The sequence below is a fragment of the Nansenia antarctica genome, assembly GCF_963989245.1.
Source record: "Nansenia antarctica genome assembly, chromosome: 8".
Taxonomy (NCBI): Eukaryota; Metazoa; Chordata; class Actinopteri; order Argentiniformes; family Microstomatidae; genus Nansenia; species Nansenia antarctica.
The window spans coordinates 45803058-45827511 of record NC_137678.1 but is presented as its reverse complement, the minus strand read 5'-3'; the positions used below and the strand labels follow the sequence as shown (position 1 = coordinate 45827511).

At 48.4% G+C, this 24454-nt stretch overlaps 1 protein-coding gene across 1 annotated transcript in view; it reads left to right on the top strand.

Moving 5' to 3' along the window:
- sbf1 (SET binding factor 1) overlaps nt 1–24454 on the top strand; it is an 88639-nt gene that overhangs the window by 53948 nt on the left and 10237 nt on the right. The window contains exons 20-38 of the mRNA XM_080537886.1: nt 186–344; nt 1217–1500; nt 5895–6067; nt 7402–7475; nt 10368–10560; nt 10958–11085; nt 11762–11937; nt 14284–14420; nt 14856–15063; nt 16106–16302; nt 16952–17089; nt 17743–17838; nt 18449–18523; nt 19258–19433; nt 20876–21052; nt 21199–21300; nt 21700–21885; nt 23026–23152; nt 23249–23379. Of these exons, the coding sequence (XP_080394012.1) occupies nt 186–344; nt 1217–1500; nt 5895–6067; nt 7402–7475; nt 10368–10560; nt 10958–11085; nt 11762–11937; nt 14284–14420; nt 14856–15063; nt 16106–16302; nt 16952–17089; nt 17743–17838; nt 18449–18523; nt 19258–19433; nt 20876–21052; nt 21199–21300; nt 21700–21885; nt 23026–23152; nt 23249–23379 (2937 nt within the window). The remainder of the gene's footprint in view (nt 1–185; nt 345–1216; nt 1501–5894; nt 6068–7401; nt 7476–10367; nt 10561–10957; nt 11086–11761; nt 11938–14283; nt 14421–14855; nt 15064–16105; nt 16303–16951; nt 17090–17742; nt 17839–18448; nt 18524–19257; nt 19434–20875; nt 21053–21198; nt 21301–21699; nt 21886–23025; nt 23153–23248; nt 23380–24454) is intronic.

Genomic DNA, 24454 nt, shown 5'->3' with positions numbered 1-24454 from the left:
TGGAAGTGTTGCTGCCCCCTAATACTGTGTGTGTGTGTGTGTGTGTGTGTGTGTGTGTGTGTGTGTGTGTGTGTCTGTGTGGTGTATATGGTGTGTATGGTGTGTATGTATGGTGTGTGGGTGTATGGTGTGGGTGTGTATGGTGTGTGTGTGTGTGTGTGTGTGTCTGTATGGTGGTCTGACAGAAACTGGGAGCCGGCATCACGCAGTTTGCGTACAGCTGTGTGCAGGAGCACATGGTCTGGACCACCATGCAGTTCTGGGAGGCCATGTTCTACAGCGACGTGCAGAGCCACATCCGGGCCCTGTACCTGGAGACGGACGAGGGGGAGCAGCCCAGCCCGGTGAGGCCCGCCGCCACCACACACACCACACACCACACACCACACACCACACACCACACAGAGGGGGAGCAGCCCAGCCCGGTGAGGCCCGCCGCCACCACACACACCACACACACCACACACACACCACACACCACACACCACACAGAGGGGGAGCAGCCCAGCCCGGTGAGGCCCGCCGCCACCACACACACCACACACACCACACACACACCACACACCACACACCACACAGAGGGGGAGCAGCCCAGCCCGGTGAGGCCCGCCGCCACCACACACACCACACACACACACACACACACACACACCACACACCACACACACACACACCACACACACACACACACACACACACACCACACAGAGGGGGAGCAGCCCAGCCCGGTGAGGTCCGCCGCCACCACACGCTCCGAACTGGAACCCTTTTTATTAACACTAGAACAGCCGTGCCTTTTATGTATGCCCTCTTTCCAATGGGAAAACTGCTATTTACACACAACGACCACTAGTTGGCCGCTTGTTAATTAGCCTGCGTCCTACACAGAAAATAACCGGCAAAATAGCTTTATACTTGCTTATCCTGATGGGAATGTAACGGATATTTGGTGGTAGAACGCACATATCTAGGAGAAGTCATGAAAGGAGGGTCCTGAAATGTGATCGAGCGCAAAGAGATAACATTGTTCTTTGTTGACCCCCGAGGCGGCTCTTTTAGTAGTGAAAAGGGCACGGCTGTTCTAGTGTTAAGCACCAAACACTGGAACGTAAACGCAACCGAGCATGGGCAGTTTTTCTCGCCTTTCCGAGAAGGTCCTCAATTTGGACGGCAAACTCAACCTCTGACCTTTGCCCCCTAGTCCCGGGAGCAGCAGCAGGAGGAGGAGGAGGAGGGGGGGGCAGGAGGAGGGGGGGGTCAGGAGGACCTGAGCGCCCTGGAGCTGGCGTCGGAGCAGAGCCGGCTGTGGCCCACGCTGGACAAGGAGCGTCAGACGGAGCGCGTGCAGAAGGAGGAGAGCACGGTGTTCAGCCAGGCCATCCACTACGCCAACCGCATGAGCTACCTGCTGTTGCCCCTGGATACCAGCAAGAACCGCCTGCTGCGAGGCTCCGGCCTGGGGGACGTGGAGAGCGTCAGCAACAGCTACGTCACCAACAGGTTAGACACACACACACACACACACACACACACACACACACACACACACAGAGACACACAGAGACACATACACACACACACAGAGACACACGCTGAGACACATACGCACACACACACATACTTGTTTTTATCACATGATGGGGACTCATGACTAGGAGGTGAATGATGGGGACGGTACTTTCTAAATGTTCTAGAGACATGGTTTAAACTGCTAAAAATTGCTTTTGATTTTACAATCATAAAAATCACTTGAAATATCTAGTTTTAATAACTTTTTATTGCAGACCTGACTTTTCATATCCTGGTGGGGCATTGTCAGACAAACCAGCCTCAGGGGTACCTATGATGTCATCACTATTTGCACAACACTGTTTGGTACTACAAGCTCTACACTAAGCTCTATTACAGGCATCTTGCAATATCTGGAAATACTGGATTACAGGGGTCACACTTCTATTATACCAACACAGAGTTCAGAAGGAAGAACATTCATTCATTAACGACAATGTAATACAAAAAATATACAACTCAACTCTTTATCGTAATTAACATAATGAGGGCCGAAGAACAACCTCCTATCTGAAAAATTCATACAATTGTATAGGGGTATCCTTAAAAAATAGCATTCTACAAGAAAACAACAGTTATTTTTTAAGGATACCCCTATACAATTCATACAATTGTATAGGGGTATCCTTAAAAAAGTGCATTCTACTAGAAAACAACACAGTTATTTTTTAAGGATACCCCTATACAATTCATACAATTGTATAGGGGTATCCTTAAAAAATAGCATTCTACAAGAAAACAACAGTTATTTTTTAAGGATACCCCTATGACTTTTCAGGGTTTGACTTTTACAAAGGATATTGTATGTATTTATTTTAACCCTTTTAAGAGTGTTGTCATATATGGTGAGATTACAATTATATGAACTCCAACTGTAAGTCTCACAGTGCTAAAGTTAACAAAAAGCATATCATAAACATTCTGGTTATTTTATTTTAGTTTAAAAATCGCTCTCTGCATGGCTGACATGGTGGGAGAGAAGCTGAGAGAAATTCTCGATTATGGACATGAGTGCGCCAGCACGGCACGGGTCCCACCGTGAGCCGGTCATGAAGGAAGGTTAATTGAACAGAGCGAGGCAGATTTCAGCAGAACAGAAACTCGCTCTGTTCAATTAACCTTCCTTCATGTCCATAATCGAGAATTTCTCTAAGCTTCTCTCCCACCATGTCAGCCATGCAGAGAGCGATTTTTTAACTAAAATAAAATGACAACATTCTCAATCATGCAAGCCATATAATGGTTTAAATTATAAAAACATTTAAAACTGTTGTTTTATCTTTAAATAATTACAAAACATAAAGGGATTAAGCAGTTCTACATTTATGAATAATAATTATTCATTTTGTTCCAGAAAACCAGTTATTCCCGTGTGCATTGAATGCAGCAGTAGCTTTGGGGAAAGTTTGGAGGTGCAGGTGCTTAATTGATGTCTCCCCTCCCCCGCCCCAACCTGCAGCTGACCTGGCTGTGACCTTTCAGAGGGCCAAGCAATATGGAACCAATTCAGTCTGAGAAACAGACCAACAGAAATCTGCAGCAGTAGTTTTATTAACAGTAGACTGATTTTATTTTAAGTTTATATCATTCTAATAACATAATATTGTTATTTATTTTTATTTATTTTATCTGTATTTCCTGTTTTTTCACTGTTAAAATATATTGAGCATATAATTGAGCGCTGTTTGGTGATACATTGGGTTAGAGACTTGAAATCACTTTTGGCTGAAAGCTGGCATCCCACTGATGGCGTGTGTCTTTTTCTGTTCCCCTGGATACATAGGAAGTGTCCCAAAAGTGAGCCTAAAGTTCAGGAGGTCGGCAATGTTAAATGAACGGCTGAGGCCTGAGTGCTGCTATCTGTGGAAGGTGCTGTGTGGGGGAGGGGTAGGCGAATAGTGAGAGTCCACCACATCGCTCGATGATCAGATTCAATGAGTATCAAATCAGAATCAATACCCATCACTGGGAGCATGCAAGAGAAAAATTACATACAATAATAATTCCGATTCGAACAGGAATATGGTGTGCATGTAAACGTAGTCACTGTGCCATCTCATTACCTAGCCTTGGCTTTGGTACAAGACTGCTATCATGATCAGACCTAGGGAAGGGAGGGGGGCGGGCATATCTTAAATATGTTTATGTAAATAGTTTATCCTCATTTAATCTTATGTTCATGTAAATAGTTAGTTTATCCTCTGATCATAAATATGGTTATGTAAATAGTTTGTTTATCCTCTGATCTTAAATATGGTTATGAAAGTAGTTTTTTTATACTACGTACATCACGGTCCTCCCGTATTGTAAAGCGCACTGAGTTTTATGCACATGTGTGTGTAGCAGCTTGGCTCAGCCCAGCACAGCTCAGCCCAGCACAGCTCAGCAGAGGACAGCACAGCCAGGACAAGACAGCACAGCCCAGCCTAGCCCAGCACAGGACAGTTCAGCATAGGACAGCCCAGCATAGGACAGCTTAACCCAGCTCAGGACAGGACATCCCAGTTCAACCTAGCCCACAACAGCCTACGGTAGGACATTATTTGCTCATTATAATTGTTTTATATCTGGTTTATTTTTTGTTTGTTAGATTTATATTCAATACAGAGAGCAGTACTGGCTATGGATCCTCATACAGATTGGCAATTGTGTGTGTTTGTCTGCTCGTGTGTGTGCCCATGCACATGCGTGTGTGTGCCATCCCTTTGCGTTTGATATTGAAAGTGGACTGGTAGATCTCGGCAAGCTGGCAAATAGATCTTGGTTCTAAAACGGTTGAGCACCCCCTTGGTATAGGCCCTAGGCCTAATGCATTTGTTTCATGCGTGCAGGGAATGGGAGCGGGCGGGGGCGTGGGGCCCAGTGCCAGACCTGCACCGGGGCCTAGCACAGCTACCCTACGCCACTGAGTGTTGTACACTAACCAATACACCAAACTGCTCTAGATATTGTGTTTTAAATTGTCCAGTAAGCCAAAGTGTTCTAGATAGTGTGTGAGTGTTTACCAGTAAGCCAAACTGATCTTGATAGGGTGTGAGTGTTGTACATTGACTAGTAAGCCTAACTGCTCTAGATATTTTCTCTCCAGGCTACCCACCGGAGAAGACCTTGTGTCTCTAGGCTATTAGGGCTGAGGTTTGTGGTCTATGGCGTGGATAGTGGTGTGGTGGCAAGACTCCGCCCCCTCCAACCTGAGTTTGTCGGCAACACTGTATTGACCTCTGGACAATCTCCATGCACCCCCCAGTGAAGACCGTGTGTCTCTAGCTTATTCAGGGGCCTAGTTGTAGGGTCTGTGGCGTGGATATTGGTGTGGTGATGAGACTCCGCCCCCTCGGATCAGAGTCAGTCGAGGACAGTGTACTGCTCTCTGGGCCATCCACATGCACTTTTTCTGTCTCTTATTTCCTACAACTTCTACACCACATCAAATTGGAGTATTGAACTCAGTTCTGTTACTACCGCCTCCTTGTGAAATGAAACTGATTAGAACATTTGTAACATTCTACAAGAAATAAACATAAAATAAAGCTTAACACAAACTCTCCCACCCCCCAGATTAAAATCTGTCAACCTAAACCAAGACTGTATCCTGTTAAGTGACAAAAACTGCCGTTTGCCCTGTTAAAGTTAACACACATTTCACACACACTGTAATACGATCAAGTGCCACACGGGGCGCACTCACACACACTCACACACACATTTTGTCCGAAAAACGTGTCCCAGGAGGACTTCAAGGAAAAGTGAGGAAAATGATGCTAGGCTATATTAGCATGCTGTTTTCTATTGTTTGCAATGGATGTGCCTGTGGGGACTTGAATTTGGGTCCCCATGGGTTCGAAGGTCCCCATGGTGTTGGTGTGCAGTCAGGTCAATGTCCCCACCAGGATAGTAAAACAAGTACACACAGACACACACACAGAGATACACACACACACACACACACACACACACACAGAGACACACACAGACACACAGAGACACATACACAAACACACTCACACATACACTCACACATACACGCACACATACACGCACACATACACGCACACATACACGCACACATACACGCACACATACACGCACACATACACACGCACACACACGTACACACACACACAGGACCCCAGGAAGACTAGCTAATGTCATGGCATTAGCTAATGGGGATCCTAATAAACAAACAAACAAACACACACACACGTACACACACACACACACACACACACACACGTACACACACACACACACACACACACACACACACAGGATGGAAGATGAATCTAGTATCTGCAGTCAACCTGTGTCTTGTTGTCCTGTGGCAGCATGGCGGGCAGCATGGCGGAGAGCTACGACACGGAGAGCGGCTTCGAGGACGCAGAGAGCTCCGACGTGGCCAACTCCGTGGTGCGCTTCATCAACCGCTTCGTGGACAAAGTGTGTAACGAGAGCGGCGTGACCAACGAGCACCTGAAGGCGCTGCACACCATGATACCAGGTACGGGAAGGGTACATCTTTCTCTCTCTCAATTCAATTTTTCAATTTCAAAGGGCTTTATTGGCATGGGAAACATTTATTGGCATGGGAAACATTGCCAAAGCATGTGAAGTGTGAAGATAAAAAACAAAAAGAATGTAATGTAATGTACATACATGTACTTACTAGAATAAATAAATAAATAGATGACATACTAGATTACAAATAAATAGATTACAAATAGATTACATACTAGAAATACATTAAATAAAACGTTATTTTCTTATGGTGGTTTTAGCCCATTTGATGTCCTTTTTCTATCACAGCAGCTAACAAATCTTGCTGCTGTGTTTGCACATTGCTGTACCTCACCCAGCAGATATGGTAGCCTTTCGACTTTGGTCAAGTCCTCAAAGTCTCCCTGGATGTTGGTGATCAGTGGGAAGTATGTGTCCCTGATGTCCTTGTACAGCTGGCAGGTAGTTAAGAAGTGCAGCTCTGTTTCCACCTGGTTTTGTGTGCAGTGGGTGCACAGTCTGTCTGGTCTGGGGAGCCAGGTCTGCCTGTGGCGGCCTTTCTCGATGACCAGGTTGTGTTCACTGAGTATGTACATAATCAAGGATTTCCTTAGCTTTGGGTCTGTCACAGTACTCAGGTATTCTGCCACTGTGTATTTTCTGTTTAGGGCCAAATAGCATTCCAATTTGCTCTGGTTTTTGGTTGATTCTTGCCAACGTGTCAGGTAATTTTCTTTTTGTTTTCTTATAATTTGGTTTAGTCTAATAGGTGGCTCTGCTTGTCACTGTGAGAGTCCCAGAACTAGCTGGCTGAGGGGGCATCTCCCTAGAGTCTCTCTGTGGGTAAGGGCTTTGTTGTAGAGCTTGTCAGGGTGACTTTCTTTTAGGTGGTTGTAAAATTTAAACGCTCTCTTTTGAATTTGTATAATTAGTGGGTATCGTCCTAATTCTGCTCTGCATGCGTTATTTGGTGTTTTGCGTTGGATACGAAGAATGGATTTGCAGAACTCTGCATGCAGAGTCTCAATTTGGTGTTTGTCCCATTTTGTAAAATCTTGGTTGGCAGGTGGACCCCAGACCTCGCAACCATAGAGGGAAATGGGTTCTATAACGGAGTCCAATAATTTGAGCCAGATTTGAATAGGGATGTCTAACTTGATGTTCCTTTTGATGGCGTAAAAATCCCTCCTTGCCTTGTCTCTCAGGTCGTTCACAGCTTTGTTGAAGCTACCTGTGGTGCTGATGTTTAGGCCGAGGTAGGTATAATTCTTTGTATGTTCTAGGGCAATTGTATCTAAAAATGTATCTCTCTCTCTCTCTCTCTCCTCCCCTGGACAGATATCGTTCAGATGCACATCGAGACGCTGGACGCGGTCCACCGGGAGAGTAAGCGTCTCCCTCCGATCCAAAAGGTAACCAATTCCCTATTTTACATTGCGCTGGACAGAGGCAACGCAGAGCCCAAGCGAGCCCCGCCCACCAACCCTCTCTCCACCAATCCCCACAGCCCCGTGTCACAGTGGCACCGCGGCAGGTACGTCAAGTCTGACCGACAGCCAACCCCCCCCCGTGTACTCACCGTACGCACTTACAGCATTGCAGTGAAGTGCATGCTGGGTGTTGTAGTTCCCTCCCTCCCGGTCTCTCTCTCTCTCTCTCTCTGTCTGTCTCTCTTTCTCTCTCTCTCTCTTTCTATCTCTCTCTCTCTCTCTTTCTCTCTCTCTCTGTCTCTCTCTCTTTCTCTCTCTCTCTCTCTCTGTCTCTCCCTGTCTCTCTCTCTCTCTCTGTCTCTCTCTCTCTCTCTCTGTCTCTCTCCTCTCTCTCTCTCTCTCTCTCTCTCTCTCTCTCTCTCTCTCTCTCTCTCTCTCTCTTGAGAAGCCATGGTGTTCAGACTGAGACTGTTGTGCCTTCAGACAGAAGGGTCCTGTTCTGTTTTGTATGGAGTGCTGCTCGCTGTCAGAGCCTTATCGTAGCATGCCTGTCATATCAGTGTTTGACATTTTGACATTTGAGACATTCAGCAGACGCCTTTATCCAAAGCGACTTACGAAGTACATTTTGTCTAAAGTAAGCGAAATGTCTATACGTCCGTCGTCATAAGAAAACAAATCTATGCTAGGACCAGGGGCTGTCGGCAGTCGCACTGCTGGAAGAAGGAAGAATTACTTTATGTTTATTTACAGTAGATAAACTGTACAGTGCGACAATATCTAGCAGTTTTAAAATAACGTTGAGCCCCACACACTCAAATGCCACGTTCCTTTGTTTATGGACTGACTATTCCAAAGCGCTTTACAACGGCCTCTCGTTCACCCGTTCACACACACATTCACACACCAATGGCGGCAAGCTGCCATGCAAGGCGCCGACCGGCCCGCTCACTGGGAGCAATTTTGGGGTTCAGTGTCTTGGCCCAAGGACACTTCCACATGTGGCCAGCCGGGGCTCGAACCACCGATCTGCCACTGCGCCACAGCCACCCCACTTGTTTATCTACAAGCTTAACAGACACCTGATACCTCGTAGGTCATCACCCCCCCCACTTAAGGATGTGTGTGTTAGCTCGACATTTACTTATATTTTAGAAGGTGGTTCCCGTTCCATTTTGGGAGCTCTGGAGCGCTTTGCAATCGTCCAATTTGGAACGCACATTTTTTTCTTTTGCGCATCATAATACCGCAGAGAACATCTCCAATTTCAACCGCTAACAATTCCCAGAACACACTCTGTTTTCCGTGCGTAAGCGTCAGTATGAACCTCAGTCAAAAGCCCTCGTACTAAGACGCGGGGCTTCAGGTGTTGCTCAACGGGTTTAGTTCATTAGGAGTTCAGCTGCTGTTTTTTTTGTTCGAGTCGCCCAAGGGGTAAAGTTCCCAAGCATGGCTGAGGAAAAGGAACTGATGCTTGGAGCCAGTGGCGGTCTCAGACTGTTTGAAGGGCAGGGGCGAAAAGAAAAAAAGGGCATCTACTGCACAACATGGGACCCCATCAGTGCACATGGTCATGTTTAGACCATTGGAAGGGCAGCCAATAGGGCACATCCTCTAATTTTGCCACTCAAAAGGGCACTTTAGTGCAAAGTTTTTCAACTGTGGGGGCACATGGTCAAGTTTACACCATTGGAGGGGCACCAATAGGGCACATCCTCTCATTTTCGCCACTCAAAAGGGCATTTTTGCCACTCAAAAGGGCACTTAAGCGGGACGTTTTTCAACCGTGGTCGCCCCCCCCTGAGTCCGCCAGTGCTTGGAGCCACACGGTCTTTCTTTATCACGTTAGACCTGGTGTGCTTATTCATACTTTGAATACCTCACGATCGCATCCCATGGATACTGTTCGAGTTAAGAGTTTTCGAATGTTTGTGAGAATTATACAAACGGTTCGTAAACACGCTTCGTCTCAAACAAAATAAAAAGTCTTCATAAAAATAGATTCATATTCTGAAAGGTTTTCTATCCAACGTTTTGTAAACATACCCACGTACACAGGGCTATTATTTTTCTTTCTGTTTATTTGACTTGCCGTCCGCTGCCAAGATCCCACAAGCCCCCCTCCCACCCTACCGCCATTTACATATCAGGGCAGCCGCTTATGTCTCGTAACTATAACAACGTACGTTCTGAGCAAGAAATGTCTCTTATTTCAAGTTTTCTTTCTTTCTTTTTGATCTCTCTCTCCTCCCTGGTCTCTATGGGGGAGCGGTGCTCCAGCATGTTTGTGAAGGCATGGGTTCTGGGTTGCTGTGTGCCTTTGTTCTGAGTCGTGTGTGTTGCCGTTTGGTTCAGAGAGAGTTACTTAATAATAGCAGACTAACATGGCAGCATGGTTGACCAATGGCAGTCTAGGAATACCGTCTCAGTGACGGGATGTGACTCGATTGGCTCTGTCGGACACTCGGCACTAACAGCCCCCTCCTCCCTCTCTTTTCTCTCTCGACCCCCTCCCCCTCTCCTCTCCTCTCTTCCCCTGCCTCTTTTTCACACAATCCTGATTTGTTTCCTCCTCACCTCCCTGTCTACATCTCCCCCCTTTACCCTTTCTATCCCCCCCTCCTCCTCTCTCTCCTCCATCCCCTCTTCTCCCTCCTCTCCTCCATCCCCTCTTCTCCCTCCTCTCTCTCCTCCATCCCCTCTTCTCCCTCCTCTCTCTCCTCCATCCCCTCTTCTCCCTCCTCTCTCCTCCATCCCCTCTTTACCCTTTCTATCCCCCCCTCCTCCTCTCTCTCCTTCATCTCCTCTTCTCCCCCCCTCCCCCTCTCCCCCCCCCCCTCTTCTCCCCCTCCCCTCCCTCTCCCCCCCCCCCAGCCCAAGCTGCTGAGGCCCCTGCTCCTGGCGGGGGAGGAGCTGGTGATGGACGGCATGCGGGTGCACCTGGTGTCAGACGGGCGTGACGAGGCCACGGGGGCCATGGGCGGCCCGCCTCTGCTGCCCTCCGAGGGCGCCATCTTCCTCACCTCCTACCGCCTCATCTACCGGGGCACGCCCAACGACCCGCTGGGTAAGACGCCACGCGCGTAGTACGCACGCACACACACACACACACACACACACACACACACACACACACACACATGTAACGCAGTCATACGTAACGCACTCACACGTAACCCACTCACGCGTAACGCACTCACACACACACACACACACACACACACGTAACGCAGTCATACGCACACGTGACGCACTCACACGTGACGCACTCACACGTGACGCACTCACACGTGACGCACACGTGACGCACTCACACGTAACGCACTCACACACGTAACGCACTCATTCATGTAACGCACTCACACATGTAACACACTCACACGTAACGCACTCACACGTACACACTCACACACACACACACACGTCATCTTTGTCATAACCGTGACCGTTGTCCCCGGCTACAGTGGGGGAGCAGGTGCTGACGCGGTCGTTCCCCATCGCCTCGCTGACCAAGGAGAAGAGGATCTCCGTCAGCGTGCCCATGGACCAGTTCATCCAGGAGGGCCTGCAGCTACGCTCCTGCACCTTCCAGGTATCCTCCCCCTCCTCCTGCTCCTCCTCCTCCCCCTCTTCCTCCTCCTCCTCCTTCTCCTCCTCCTTCTCCTCCTCCTCCTCCCCCTCCTCCTCCTCCTCCCCCTCCTCCTCCTCCTCCTCCCCCTCCTCCCCCTCCTCCTCCCCCTCCTACTTCTCCTGTTCCCCCCTCACTCTCCCTGACATCCATACTCATACACCTTATATTACCCAGCCCAGCCCATGTTGTAGTTTTATATCAAATATATTGAGTAGTATTGAAGTCTGTATTGAAGTCTGTATCTCTACGTTCTGGGAAATCGTAGCTAACTATTCAGTCTGCCTGGGGACAGCGCCAATGACTGGTTGAGCAATAACTCTGTGTGGTACTTACTAAAGTCTAGTTTCCTGTCACCACATTTGTTTGCCAAGATTAGTGGTCTCATAAAAGGTGGAAGGACTTTGTATATAAGGGCTTCTGGGGGCTCTGGACTTTGCAAACTCTAGACTGCTGTTATGTAACTTTATAAATAAAAGGCTTTTTATTGATCAATCTCCTTGTGTTCAATATTCAATATCAATAGAGAAGAAAGCAGATTGAATCCACTACACCCATCTTATCTCTATCTCCAGTTGTCCTTGGTTTCTCAGGCTAACATGGTAGTAACGTGTGTGTGTGTCCCTGCGCGCCCCTCCAGCTGATGAAGATAGCGTTTGACGAGGAGGTGGCGTCGGACCTGGCCGAGGTATTCAGGAAGCACATGCACAAGCTGCGCTACCCCCAGCACGTCCAGGGGACCTTCGCCTTCACCGTGGGCCAGGCGGGCAAGATGGTGGTGGAGCACAAGACCAAGGACAAGAACCAGTCACTCAAGTACGAACAGAGACACACACACACACACACACACACACACACACACACACACAAGAACCAATCACTCAAGTACGAACAGAGACACACACACACACACACACACACACACACACACACAAGAACCAGTCACTCAAGTACGAACAGAGACACACACACACACACACACAGACACACACACACACACACACACACAAGAACCAGTCACTCAAGTACGAACAGAGACACACACACACACACACACACACACACACACACACACACACACACACAAGAACCAGTCACTCAAGTAAGAACAGAGACATGAAACACACACACACACACACACACAAGAACCAGTCACTCAAGTAAGAACAGAGACATACACACCCACACACACAGATTTACAATGCACACACACACATAGAGGTTCACATTGCACACACACACAGATTTTACAATGCACACACACACACGTAAACAAGCAAACACACACACACAGATTTACAATGCACACACACACACACACATTTACAATCACGGCACCAAACCAACCCAGTCACACACTCGCACCACGGTACCCAAACTGTTAAGCATTGTTCCAGCAGTTTCTCAGTCTGTCTTCAAAGTCAAGTCAGCAGCTGTTGGAATTATCTACAACCAGGAAGTACAGAGCACCAGATATTTATCACCAAACATCTGAGCCCCCCCCCCCCGTCTCACATCCTCAGGGCCCACGCACGGAACCTCCATTTCAAACTCAGCAGTAACTCACTAAACGACAGCTTAGCGGGCGACACACACCACTACTGAAGCGCTTGACCGAATATACGACTCCCCCCGAGCGGCACTCTCTGAGGAGACCGCCCGCTGCATACTTGCCCTACTTTCCACCGCCCCCCCCCCCCCCTCTACAAACCTCATCTAAGACATTTTCCACCGACCCCAACTATTATGTTATGTCCAGATTGAAACAATGTAGACTGCACAGCACACCAGAGATAATCTAGAGTCAGACAATGTGAATCTCTTCAAGATATTTTTTTTTCCCACTCCTATTTTTCATTTTATTGGACAAGATGTAGTGAAGACAGACAGGAAAGTAAGGAGGAGAAGGGAGAGAGGGAGGGCATGTCAGCAGAGCATGGGGCCGGATTCGAACCCATGCCAACACGGGCATAATGTGTGTGCTGTCGACCGTGGTGCTAGACCACTGGGCCACCCCAGGCCACACCCAATGTGAATCTCTTGAGTGTGGAGGTTAGAAAAAGCAGGTTAGGGTCGAACTCCCTCTGTCTGGTGGCGTGTTAATCTTCTGTGTGTGCGGGGGTGTAATGCTTTTTCCGCATCCGAATGTCGTGAGCATGAACGTTGAACATGCATGCTTAAACGGGTACTCCCTGTCTCTGTGTGTGTGTGTGTGTATGCGTGTGTGTGTGTGTGTGTGTGTGTGTGTGTGTGTGTGTGTGTGCGCATGACGCGTGCAACCAGAAAGCGTTAGTCTGTAATCCTGCAGGCTGCGCACCCTATAACTTATTCTCAGTCAGGCTACAGGAATGTTGCAGCTTCAAGTCCTACTGTCCGTCCCCATACACTGTAGCAGCCAATTAGACCCCTCCGAAAGTGCTCTTTTTTTTTTTTTCTCTCTCTCTCTCTCTCTCTCTCTCTCTCTCTCTCTCTCTCTCTCTCTCTCTCTCTCTCTCTCTCTCTCTCTCTCTCTCTCTCGCTCTCTCTCTCGCTCTCTCTCGCTCTCTTCCCTTCCCTTCTCTTCTCTCTCTCTCGTTCCTTGCCTCTCCCCCTCTCTCCTGTGGGGGTATGAAAAGAGCACGAGAGAAAGCCGCCGATTGAATAATTCAACAGTGGAAACAGTGACGTCCTCCTCCATGGTGCTCTGGTGTTTCCATCTGGGAGGCTGTGTGTGTGTCAAGCCACTAAAAGGCTCTATTCAGAGATATTAACTTCCTGACAACATGGCCCCTGCCCCCCCGCCCCCCCCTCCCCCCGGGGTACACCTTGCAAGCGGCAGGCTAATGCATTCATGCCTTTCAATTATGCATTAGTACCTTTCTACTTTCTAAATGTCTTTAAACAGGAAGAGGAGTCCCAAGTCACCAAGTTCCTCATTAACCCGCTGTGTGTGTGTGTGTGTGTGTGTGTGTGTGTGTGTGTGTGTGTGTGTGCGCGCGCACGCATCAACCCTCGCCCTCCACTTGTACCCCATCTAACCTCTATCTCCTCTCCTCCCTCCTCCACCATCCCTCTCTCATCCCTCCCTCGCTCCTCCTCCTCCATCCCTCTCTCCTCCCTCCTCCACCTTCCTCCTCCATCCCTCTCTCCTCCCTCTCTCATCCCTTTCTCTTCCTCTCTCAGAACACTTTCCAAAAACCTGGTGAAGAGCGCCAAGAGGACCATCGGCCGGCAGTACGTGACCCGGAAGAAGTACTCCCCCCCCACCTGGGAGAACCGCAGCAGCATGCAGTCGGAGCTGGACGAGGACGAGATCTCAGGTGGGGGTGGGGGGGGGCTCAGTGGGGGGGTGGGGGGGGGGCTCAGGGGGGGGCTCAGGGGGGGGCTCAGGGGGGGGCTCAGTGGGGGGCTCAGTGGGGGGCTCAGGGACTCAGTGTTGAAACTACTGCATGGCCCATTGCGAGTAAAAACAACACAAGTATGCAGTTGGTCACCTGATGTTACGAATGTTAGAGCTTAGTGTGTACTGTTTATCTGACGTGTGTGTGTGTCTCTCTGTGTGTGTGTGTGTGTCTCTCTCTGTGGGTGTGTGTGTGTGTGTGTGTGTGTGTGTCTGTGTGTGTGTGTGTGTGTGTGTGTGTGTGTGTGTGTGTCTCTGTGTGTGTGTGTGTGTGTGTGTGTGTGTGTGTCTCTGTGTGTGTGTGTGTGTGTGTGTGTGTGTGTGTGTGTGTGTGTGTGTGTGTGTGTGTGTGCAGTGTCTGAGGAGCTGGACCAGAGCTCTCTCACCCTCTCCTCCACCATGCGCTCCTCGGACCGGCAGACCATGAGCAACGTGGTGGAGCGCGCCTGTTGCCGTGACTACCAGCGCCTGGGTCTGGGCACGCTCAGCAACAGCCTGACGCGCTCCAAGAACGAGCCCTTCCGCATCTCCACCGTCAACCGCATGTACACGGTCTGCAGGAGGTGAGTTAGTTTTTACGGTCGAACCGCAGATAGACCGCGGTTCAGTGAAGTAGGGTTTTAGGGGTCAAAAAGGGTGTTGGCCCTTTTGGTTCAACACCAACGCCTTTTAGCTGGACATTTAGATTTGTCATTCGCAGGGTTCCCACGAGGTCCTTGAAATCCTTGAAAGTTTGTGAATTTGTAGAAAAAGAGATCAAGGTCTTAAACGTTTTTGAAAATAGACATGGGTCATTGAGAGTGCTTGAATTCCCCTCTCTCTCTCTCTCTAAAAAAAAAAAGATACATATTTTTTTTTTTTACTGAGCTAGTCAACTAGTTCTGTCTCAAACTATGCTGTGTTGGGTCCTTGAATTTGAGGGAATTGAGTCTTTAAAGTCCTTTAAAGTCTTTGAAAGTCCTTGAAAGGTCCTTGAAAGGTGCTTGAAAGGTCCTCGAAAGTCCTTGAAAGTCTTTGAAAGTCTTTGAAAGTCCTTGAAAGGTGCTTGAAAGGTGCTTGAAAGTCCTTGAAAGGTGCTTGAAAGTCCTTGACAGTCCTTGAAAGGTGCTTGAAAGTCATTGAAAGGTGCTTGAAAGTCCTTGAAAGTCCTTGAAAGGTGCTTGAAAGTCCTTGAAAGGTGCTTGAAAGTCCTTGAAAGGTGCTTGAAAGTCCTTGAAAGTCCTTGAAAGGTGCTTGAAAGTCCTTGAAAGGTGCTTGAAAGTCCTTGAAAGTCCTTGAAAGTCCTTGAAAGGTGCTTGAAAGTCCTTGAAAGTCCTTGAAAGGTGCTTGAAAGTCCTTGAAAGTCCTTGAAAGGTGCTTGAATTTGATGTGTGGGGAACCCTGCGTTCAGCTGTGGATGCTTTTATATCCAGCAGTTTTAGTCAGTGCCTAACAGGGCCGGTCAGGACAAGAGGAGCAGGAACCCAGACTAGATTTGAACACTAAAATGCAGAAAAAGTAGTGGACGTGACATTGTGTAATGAGTGACATTTTACAGAGATGTCATCTGACCTTGCTTCCTGTCTCCCTCTCGTGTGTGTGTGTGTGTGTGTGTGTGTGTGTCAGCTACCCCGGCCTGCTGATCGTGCCCCAGAGCATCCCAGACTCCACCATCCAGCGCATCTCCCGCTGCTACCGGCAGAACCGCTTCCCTGTGGTGTGCTGGAGGAGCTCGCGCACCAAGGCTGTGCTGCTGCGCTCCGCGGGCCTCCACGCCAAGGGGGTGGTGGGCTTCTTCAAGTCCCCCAATGCCCCCAGCGCAGGTACGACTACAGGAACAGGAACAGACCCACTCACCGAGGGGGGGGGGGGGGGTTCCAGGAAATGAAGCTGGGCTGGGCTCGGTTTGGGTCAAAAGAAGCTCTGAGCACCGTCCTCTAGTTCTACCAGTAGCAGCGGTAGTGGATTTAATCTGTTTTTTCTTCTCTATTGATATTGAATATTGAACACAAGGAGGTTGATCAAATGAGCTTGAAGCCTTTTATTTATAAACGTACATGACAGCAGTCTAGAGTTTGCAAAACCCAGAGAGCCCCCTCCTTCTCTGAGCTCAGCCCTTATATACCAAGTCTACTCCCTTTATGAGATCACTAATCTTGGCAAACAAATGTGGTGACAGGAAACGCTAGACTAGACTTTAGCAAGTACGACACAGAGTTATTGCGCAACAAGTCATTGGCGCTGTCCCCAGGCAGACTGAACAGCTACGATTTCCCAGAACGTAGAGATACAGACTTCAATTCTCAGGATCTAAAAACTACAACACAGTGCTGTGTGGGAGTATCGAACGTGTTGTTTTGAGTTCTGCATTGACTTGTGTGTGTGTCCGTGTGTCTGTGTGTGTGTGTGTGTGTGTCCGTGTGTCCGTGTGTCCATGTGTCCGTGTGTGTGTGTGTCTGTCTGTGTCTGCAGGGCCCTCTCAGGCAGACTCCACCAGCCTGGAGCAGGAGAAGTACCTGCAGGCCATCATCAGCAGCATGCCCTCCTACACGGAGCCCAGCGGGAGGAACACCCTCAGCGGCTTCACCTCCACACACATGAGCACCTCAGGTGGGCTAGGGGGGGTGCACTCACTTACACACACACACTCACTCACACACACACACACACACACACACACACACACACACACACACACACACACACACACACACACACACACACTCGCTCATACGCACACACACACTCACTCACTCACACACACACTCACACACACAAACTCACTCATACACACACCTACACACACACACACACCTACACACACACACACACACACACCTACACACACAGACACTGTCCAGGCAGAGTGAGGGCTGACCGTGTGTGTTCCTCCAGGGTATCCGCGGTGTCTTGAAAAGTATTAAAAGTTGATCAATCAATTTTGGGAAAATCAAGACCCTTAATAAGTATTAAAAAGTATTATCACGATTTTATGAGGTCTTGAATTTTGTAGGTGTTTTTCTGAATTAGACTCTGTCCAAAGAGTTTGAGTCCTAAAAACTTATTTAGTTTTATTAAAAAACAAAGATGAACCGTAAATTGTGTTGTATGATAGTGGTCTAGTCTATTGCAAACTAAAACTGTTAAGTTAAAGGTGTCACTGATGTAATCGGTTAAAGCTCGAAGTGGCGGTGAGGTCTGGAAAAATATTGACAAGATATTGAAATTAACCTCAAGATTCCTGTATATACCCTGTCCTCCAGACTCGTCAGATAAGCTGAGGCAGCCCAAGATCGGAGCGCTGATGAAGCAGGTGATGGGAGCCAAAGAGGACATGCCTGGGACCTTCAGCCGTGGAGGTGTGTGTGTGTGTGTCCCTGTGTGTGTGTCCCTGTGTGTGTGTGTTCCCATCAATTACTCCCCTGACTGAAGTAGCGGTTAGGCAGAGAATTCCATGTTTTATATGGGATCCATGGGAATGTTGATTGGACCTAATTGAATCAGGTGTGTTTCAACTCAGAGCAGATGAGGTTTATGTTTCTTAACACTTAGAACAGCCGTGCCTTTTTTACCTACTAAAAGAGCCCCTCTTTACAATGCTCAAGCTGCTATTTAAGCACAACGACCACTAGTTGGCTGCTTGTAAGTTAGCCCGCTTCCTACACAGAAAAACATCAAAATATCTTTATATTAGCTTATCCTGATGTGATTTAGAAAATGTAAGGATACTGGGGTGGTAGAACGCACATATCTAGGAAAAGTCATGAAAGGAGGGTCCTGAAATTTGATCGAGTGCAAAGATTTTTGTTTACTCACAGGGGTCAAATGACCCCTCATGGCTGTCCTAGTGTTAAACAACATTCCTGTCCCTCATCTTTGGGTGTGTGTGGCTGTGTGTGAAACCCATCTCCGTGTCTGTATGGTGTCGTTGGTTAACGGTGGACATATCTCTGTGTCATGTGACCTCAGCTCTGGGTCAAAGGGCGAGAGTCATCTCCCTCTCTCAGCCCAGAGTTTCAGGCAAGGCCAGGAACGCTCCCCGAGGTACAGTATCCCCTCCCTACCGCGCGCTGCTCTGCCCCCCCCCCCAAAACCTAACCAATCAAAAGTCTCTTTAACAGCGACGTCAGTCTGTCTGCGCTGTGCTGGCTCCGCCGCCGGTCCCTGTGATGTCATAGCCTGTGATGTCATAGCCTGTGATGTCATACATAGCCTGCCTCTTTCAGGACTAACCCGTGTGGTGTCCTAAACCTGATTTGTTTTTTTGTGGGGTGGGGTGGGGGGGGGGGGGGCTTTCCTCTGTCAGAGAGCTTTTCTCTTCTGAGGCGTCTCTCTGCATGCTGGTCTGCTGGCCCGTCTACACACACACACACACACACTCTGCACTGACTCTGACTCTGGCTCTGGCTCTGCAGGCTGTCCTGGTCGATGTGTCTGTCGTTGTGTGTTTGATTACTACTGTCTTAACGTGTGTGATGATTGCTGTGGATTTAGAAGAAATTACTTTTCCCCAAAATTCCTGAAAACATCCTGTAGATTCTGTAGTGGATGTTCCATCGTTTCTGTCTTGGATAGTCTGTCTGTCTGTCAGCATGGCTAGTAGACTGTAGTCATACAACACTGGATGGATGTCAACAGGAGCCTGTGTGTGTGTTTATGACAAATGGCTTGGTGAATGCATACATTCTGTGTGTTAGGATATCCACTGACACTAGCTGTGTGTGTGTGTGTGTGTGTGTGTGTGTGTGTGCGTGTGTGTGTGTGTGTGTCTGACCCAGGGAAGTGGGGCAGCATCCGGGGCAGCGGGCGTCTGAGTGCGTACAACGCTGACGTGGGGAACCGGCTGGCGGGGGGGAAGGAGGCGGCGCAGGCCAACGGGGGCGTCAGCGAGGCCCTGTTCTTCAGGCAGCAGAGGGCCTACCTCTACATCATCGGGGACAAGTCCCAGCTCAAGGTAGACCACCAACACACACCAGGGGTCCCACACCTCCTGAAACATCAAATCCAAGCACCTTTCAAGGACTTTTAAGCACCTTTCAAGCACCTTTCAGGGACTTTTAAGCACCTTTCAATGACTTTTAAGCACATTTCAAGGACTTTCAAGACTCAATCCCCTCAAATTCAAGGACCCAACATGGCATAGTTTGAGACAGAACTAGTTGACGAGCTAAGTAAAACATTTTTGAATATATATACAGTATATACAGTATATACAGTATATATATATATATATTATTATTTTTTTGAGAGAGAGAGGGGAATTCAAGCACTTTCAATGACCCATGTCTATTTTCAACAACTTTTAAGACCTTGATTTCTTTTTCTCCAATTCACAAACTTTCAAGGATTTCAGGGACCCGTGGGAACCCTGACACACACACACACACACACACACACACACACACACAGAGATTCTATTTGACTCTACTCTTGTGTGAATACTTTTTTTTCTTTGCATCAAAAGGTTCATTGTATATACAGGTGCTGGTCATATAATTAGAATATCATCAAAAAGTTGATTTATTTCAGTAATTCCATTCAAAAAGTGAAACTTGTATAATGTATACATTCATTCCACACAGACTGATATATTTCAAGTGTTTATTGCTTTTAATTTTGATGATTATTACTGACAACTAATGAAAACCCCAAATTCACTATCTCAGAAAATTAGAATATTACTTAAGACCAATACAAAACAAGGTTTTTTAAAAATGTTGGCCAACTGAAAAGTATGAACATGGAAAGTATGAGCATGTACAGCACTCTACTTCCTGGTAGACGGCTGCGTTGACCCTGGACCTCAGAAAACACAGTGGACCAACACCAGCAGATGACATGGCACCCCAAACCATCACTGACGGTGGAAACTTTACACTGGACTTCAAGCAACGTGGATTCTGTGCCTCTCCTCTCTTCCTCCAGACTCTAGGACCTTGATTTCCAAAGGAAATGCTAAATTTACTTTCATCAGAGAACATAACTTTGGACCACTCAGCAGCAGTCCAGTCCTTTTTGTCTTTTCTGAGGTCCAGGGTCAACGCAGCCGTCTACCAGGAAGTTTTAGAGCACTTCATGCTTCCTGCTGCTGACCAACTTTATGGAGATAATATTCTAATTTTCTGATGTACTAAATTTGGGGTTTTCATTAGTTGTCAGTAATAATCATCAAAATTAAAAGCAATAAACACTTGAAATATATCAGTCTGTGTGGAATGAATGTATACATTATACAAGTTTCACTTTTTGAATGGCATTACTGAAATAAATCAACTTTTTGATGATATTCTAATTTTATGACCAGCACCTGTAGTTGAGTCGATATTTCATCTTTTGATGCATCGCAATCCCCCCGGAGGTTGTTGGTTTCAGTGTGTGTGTGTCCCGGTGTTTTAGGGAGGGAAGCAGGACTCGTTCCAGCAGTGGGAGGTGGTGCCCATCGAGGTGTGCGACGTGCGGCAGGTGAAGAACAGCTTCAAGAAGCTGATGAAGGCGTGCGTGCCCAGCTCAGCGACCTCCGACCCCAGCATGACCTTCCACCGCTGCCTGGAGGAGTCAGAGTGGATGTGCCTGGTGAGGAGGGAGAGAGAGAGAGGGAGGGAGGGAGGGAGAGATGTTTATGTATTTTGTGTGCGTACCGACTGTGAGTGAATAAGTGTATGCACACTGTATGTTTATCCTGACTGTGTGTGTGTGTGTGTGTGTGTGTGTGTGTCCAGCTGCACAGGGTTCTGCAGGTGTCGGTGCTGGTGGTGGAGCTGCTGGACTCTGGATCCTCCGTCATGGTCAGCCTGGAGGACGGCTGGGACGTCACCACCCAGGTACACACACACACACACACACACTCACACTCACACTCACACACACACTCACACTCACACACACACACACCCTACTCGAACGTCTTCCAAATCATCAAACAAATCATAATCCGTCGATACTTTTATATATCGATTTTATATCTATATCTATGATGCAGCTGTCTCTCTCCAAGGACTAATCCATCTCACCTCATCTCCCCTCTCCTCCCCTCCCCTCTCCTCTCCTCCCCTCTCCTCCCTTGCTCCTCCCCTCCCCTCTCCTCCCCTCTCCTCCCCTCTCCTCTCCTCCCCTCTCCTCTCCTCCCCTCTCCTCCCCTCCCCTCCCCTCTCCTCTCCTCCCCGCCCCTCCCCTCCATCTCCCCTCCCCTCCTCCCCGCCCCTCCCCTCCCCTCCCCTCAGGTGGTGTCCCTGGTCCAGCTGCTGTCTGACCCGTACTACCGGACCTTCGACGGGTTCCGTCTGCTGGTGGAGAAGGAGTGGCTGTCGTTCGGCCACAGGTTCAGCCACCGCGGCGCCCAGACGCTCGCTAGCCAGAGCAGCGGCTTCACCCCCGTCTTCCTGCAGTTCCTGGACTGTGTGCACCAGGTGTGTATGGGGGGGAAGAATCATAATCATAATCATAATAATAATTCATTGTATTTATATAGCGCGGGGCTATTTCCGGGGCTCAAAGACGCTGACAATATGGGGAGAACAGAAAACACAGAAACAACAAGCTAACAGATAACATGAGCACATAGAACACAGAGTTAACTAACAGGCACAGGGAACAATTAACACAGCAATGTCCAGGGGGGGAGGGGGGGGTGGCAGGGTTAGGAGAGATGGTTAGGGGTAGGGAAGGGGGTGTGGGTGTGTGTGTGTGTGTGTGTGTGTGTGTGTGTGTGTGTGTGAGTGTGTGTGAGGGCAATGAGTTCTATTCCATGTCTTTGTACTCAATCCTCACATTACATAACGTCATTCCCGTCTCTCAAACACGTGTTGTGTTGTGTTGTTGTGTTGTGTGGCGTAACGTGCGCGCTTACCTGAGCATGTGACCGTGCCGCTTCCTGTTTTCGCTGGGGGGCCGGTGACGTGTGGACCGTGGCTTTATCACACTCAGGATGTGTCTCAGGCGGTGGTGGGGGTCTGTATTGATTTATGACCCCCAGGTCTACAACGCCCCCCCCCCCCCTCTGCTCCTCAGCAGAGCTATTATTATCCACAGCTGTATCTCTGAGAGCATCCTCCCTCTCTGTCCCTCATTGTCTCTCTCTTGGGGACCTACGCTGGCTTAAAATAGGCTTCATGTTAACCATGTAAACAATAGGGCCGGGGGGGTGGCGGGGGGGCAGCTGGGAAAGGATTGGACTGAATGTAAGGAGCTGAAGTGGTTCTATAGCGTCTGTGTGTTTGTTTAACGTTCAATCGGCGGGGTGGCTGTGGCGCAGGAGGTAGTGATTGCAAGGTCGGCAGATCGGCGGTTCGAGCCCCCGGCTGGCCACATGTCGAAGTGTCCTCGGGCAAGACACTGAACCCCCAAATTGCTCCCAGAGCGGGGCCGGCGCCTTGCACGGTAGCTTGCCGCCATTGGTGTGTGAATTTGTGTTTGAATGGGTGAACGAGAGGCCGTTGTAAAGCGCTTTGGATAAAGGTGCTATATAAGTGCAGTCCGTTAAATTCTTACCCCCCCTCCTCTCTCTCTCTCTCTCTCTCTCTCTCTCCCTCTCTCCTCTCCCTCCCCAGATCCACCTGCAGTTCCCCATGGAGTTTGAGTTCAGCCAGTACTACCTGAAGTTCCTGGCCTACCACTACGTGTCCAACCGCTTCCGGACCTTCCTGCTGGACTCGGACTACGAGCGCATCGAGCTGGGTGAGTCTGTGTGTCTGTCTGACGGTCTGTGTGTCTGTCTGACGGTCTGTCTGTCTGTCGGTCTGACGGTCTGTGTGTCTGTCTGTCTGTCTCCAGGTGTGCTGTACGAGGAGAAGGGCGAGAGGAAGAACCCCCAGGTGTGTAAGTCTGTGTGGGACTACATCGACCGGCTCAACAAGAAGACGCCCATCTTCTTCAACTACATGTTCTCCCCCGAGGACGAGGAGGTGAGGGGCTGGGATCATATCTATACTGGTTTATCAGTCAGCTGATCATATCTATACTGGTTTATCAGTCAGCTGGTCATATCTATACTGGTTTATCAGTCAGCTGGTCATATCTATACTGGTTTATCAGTCAGCTGGTCATATCTATACTGGTTTATCAGTCAGCTGATCATATCTATACTGGTTTATCAGTCAGCTGGTCATATCTATACTGGTTTATCAGTCAGCTGGTCATATCTATACTGGTTTATCAGTCAGCTGGTCATATCTATACTGGTTTATCAGTCAGCTGGTCATATCTATACTGGTTTATCAGTCAGCTGGTCATATCTATACTGGTTTATCAGTCAGCTGATCATATCTATACTGGTTTATCAGTCAGCTGGTCATATCTATACTGGTTTATCAGTCAGCTGGTCATATCTATACTGGTTTATCAGTCAGCTGGTCATATCTATACTGGTTTATCAGTCAGCTGATCATATCTATACTGGTTTATCAGTCAGCTGATCATATCTATACTGGTTTATCAGTCAGCTGGTCATATCTATACTGGTTTATATCTATACTGGTTTATCAGTCAGCTGGTCATATCTATACTGGTTTATCAGTCAGCTGGTCATATCTATACTGGTTTATCTGGTTCAGGGTTTCCGTTAGAAAAATGTGGTGCCGGTCAACGTGTCCGGGAAGATTTCAATTTGTCGGACAAACGGGAAAAATTCCGGTCATCATATTAGAATATAATATAGGTGTTTGTCGCGGTGATTAGCTGTTGTGTAGCCCAGCGTTTCTCAACCGGGGTGCCGCGGCACACTGGGGCGCCGCCTGGCATCTTCAGGGGTGCCGTCAAATAATTCTATATTCTGACGTTCATATGAATGAATGAATAAATCTATAAATAAATAAATGCAATACATCATCAAAATCTGTCTCGCGCGCCCCTTTCCCATGTCACAATGTCAATACCGGATATCCTATGTTCCCCGCTCCCGAAAAAGGGTCCGATCGGGCAGGGCAGTCTCGCTCGCCGGCAGCGTGTGGAGGTGGTTGTTCTATATGGATGATCGGTGAC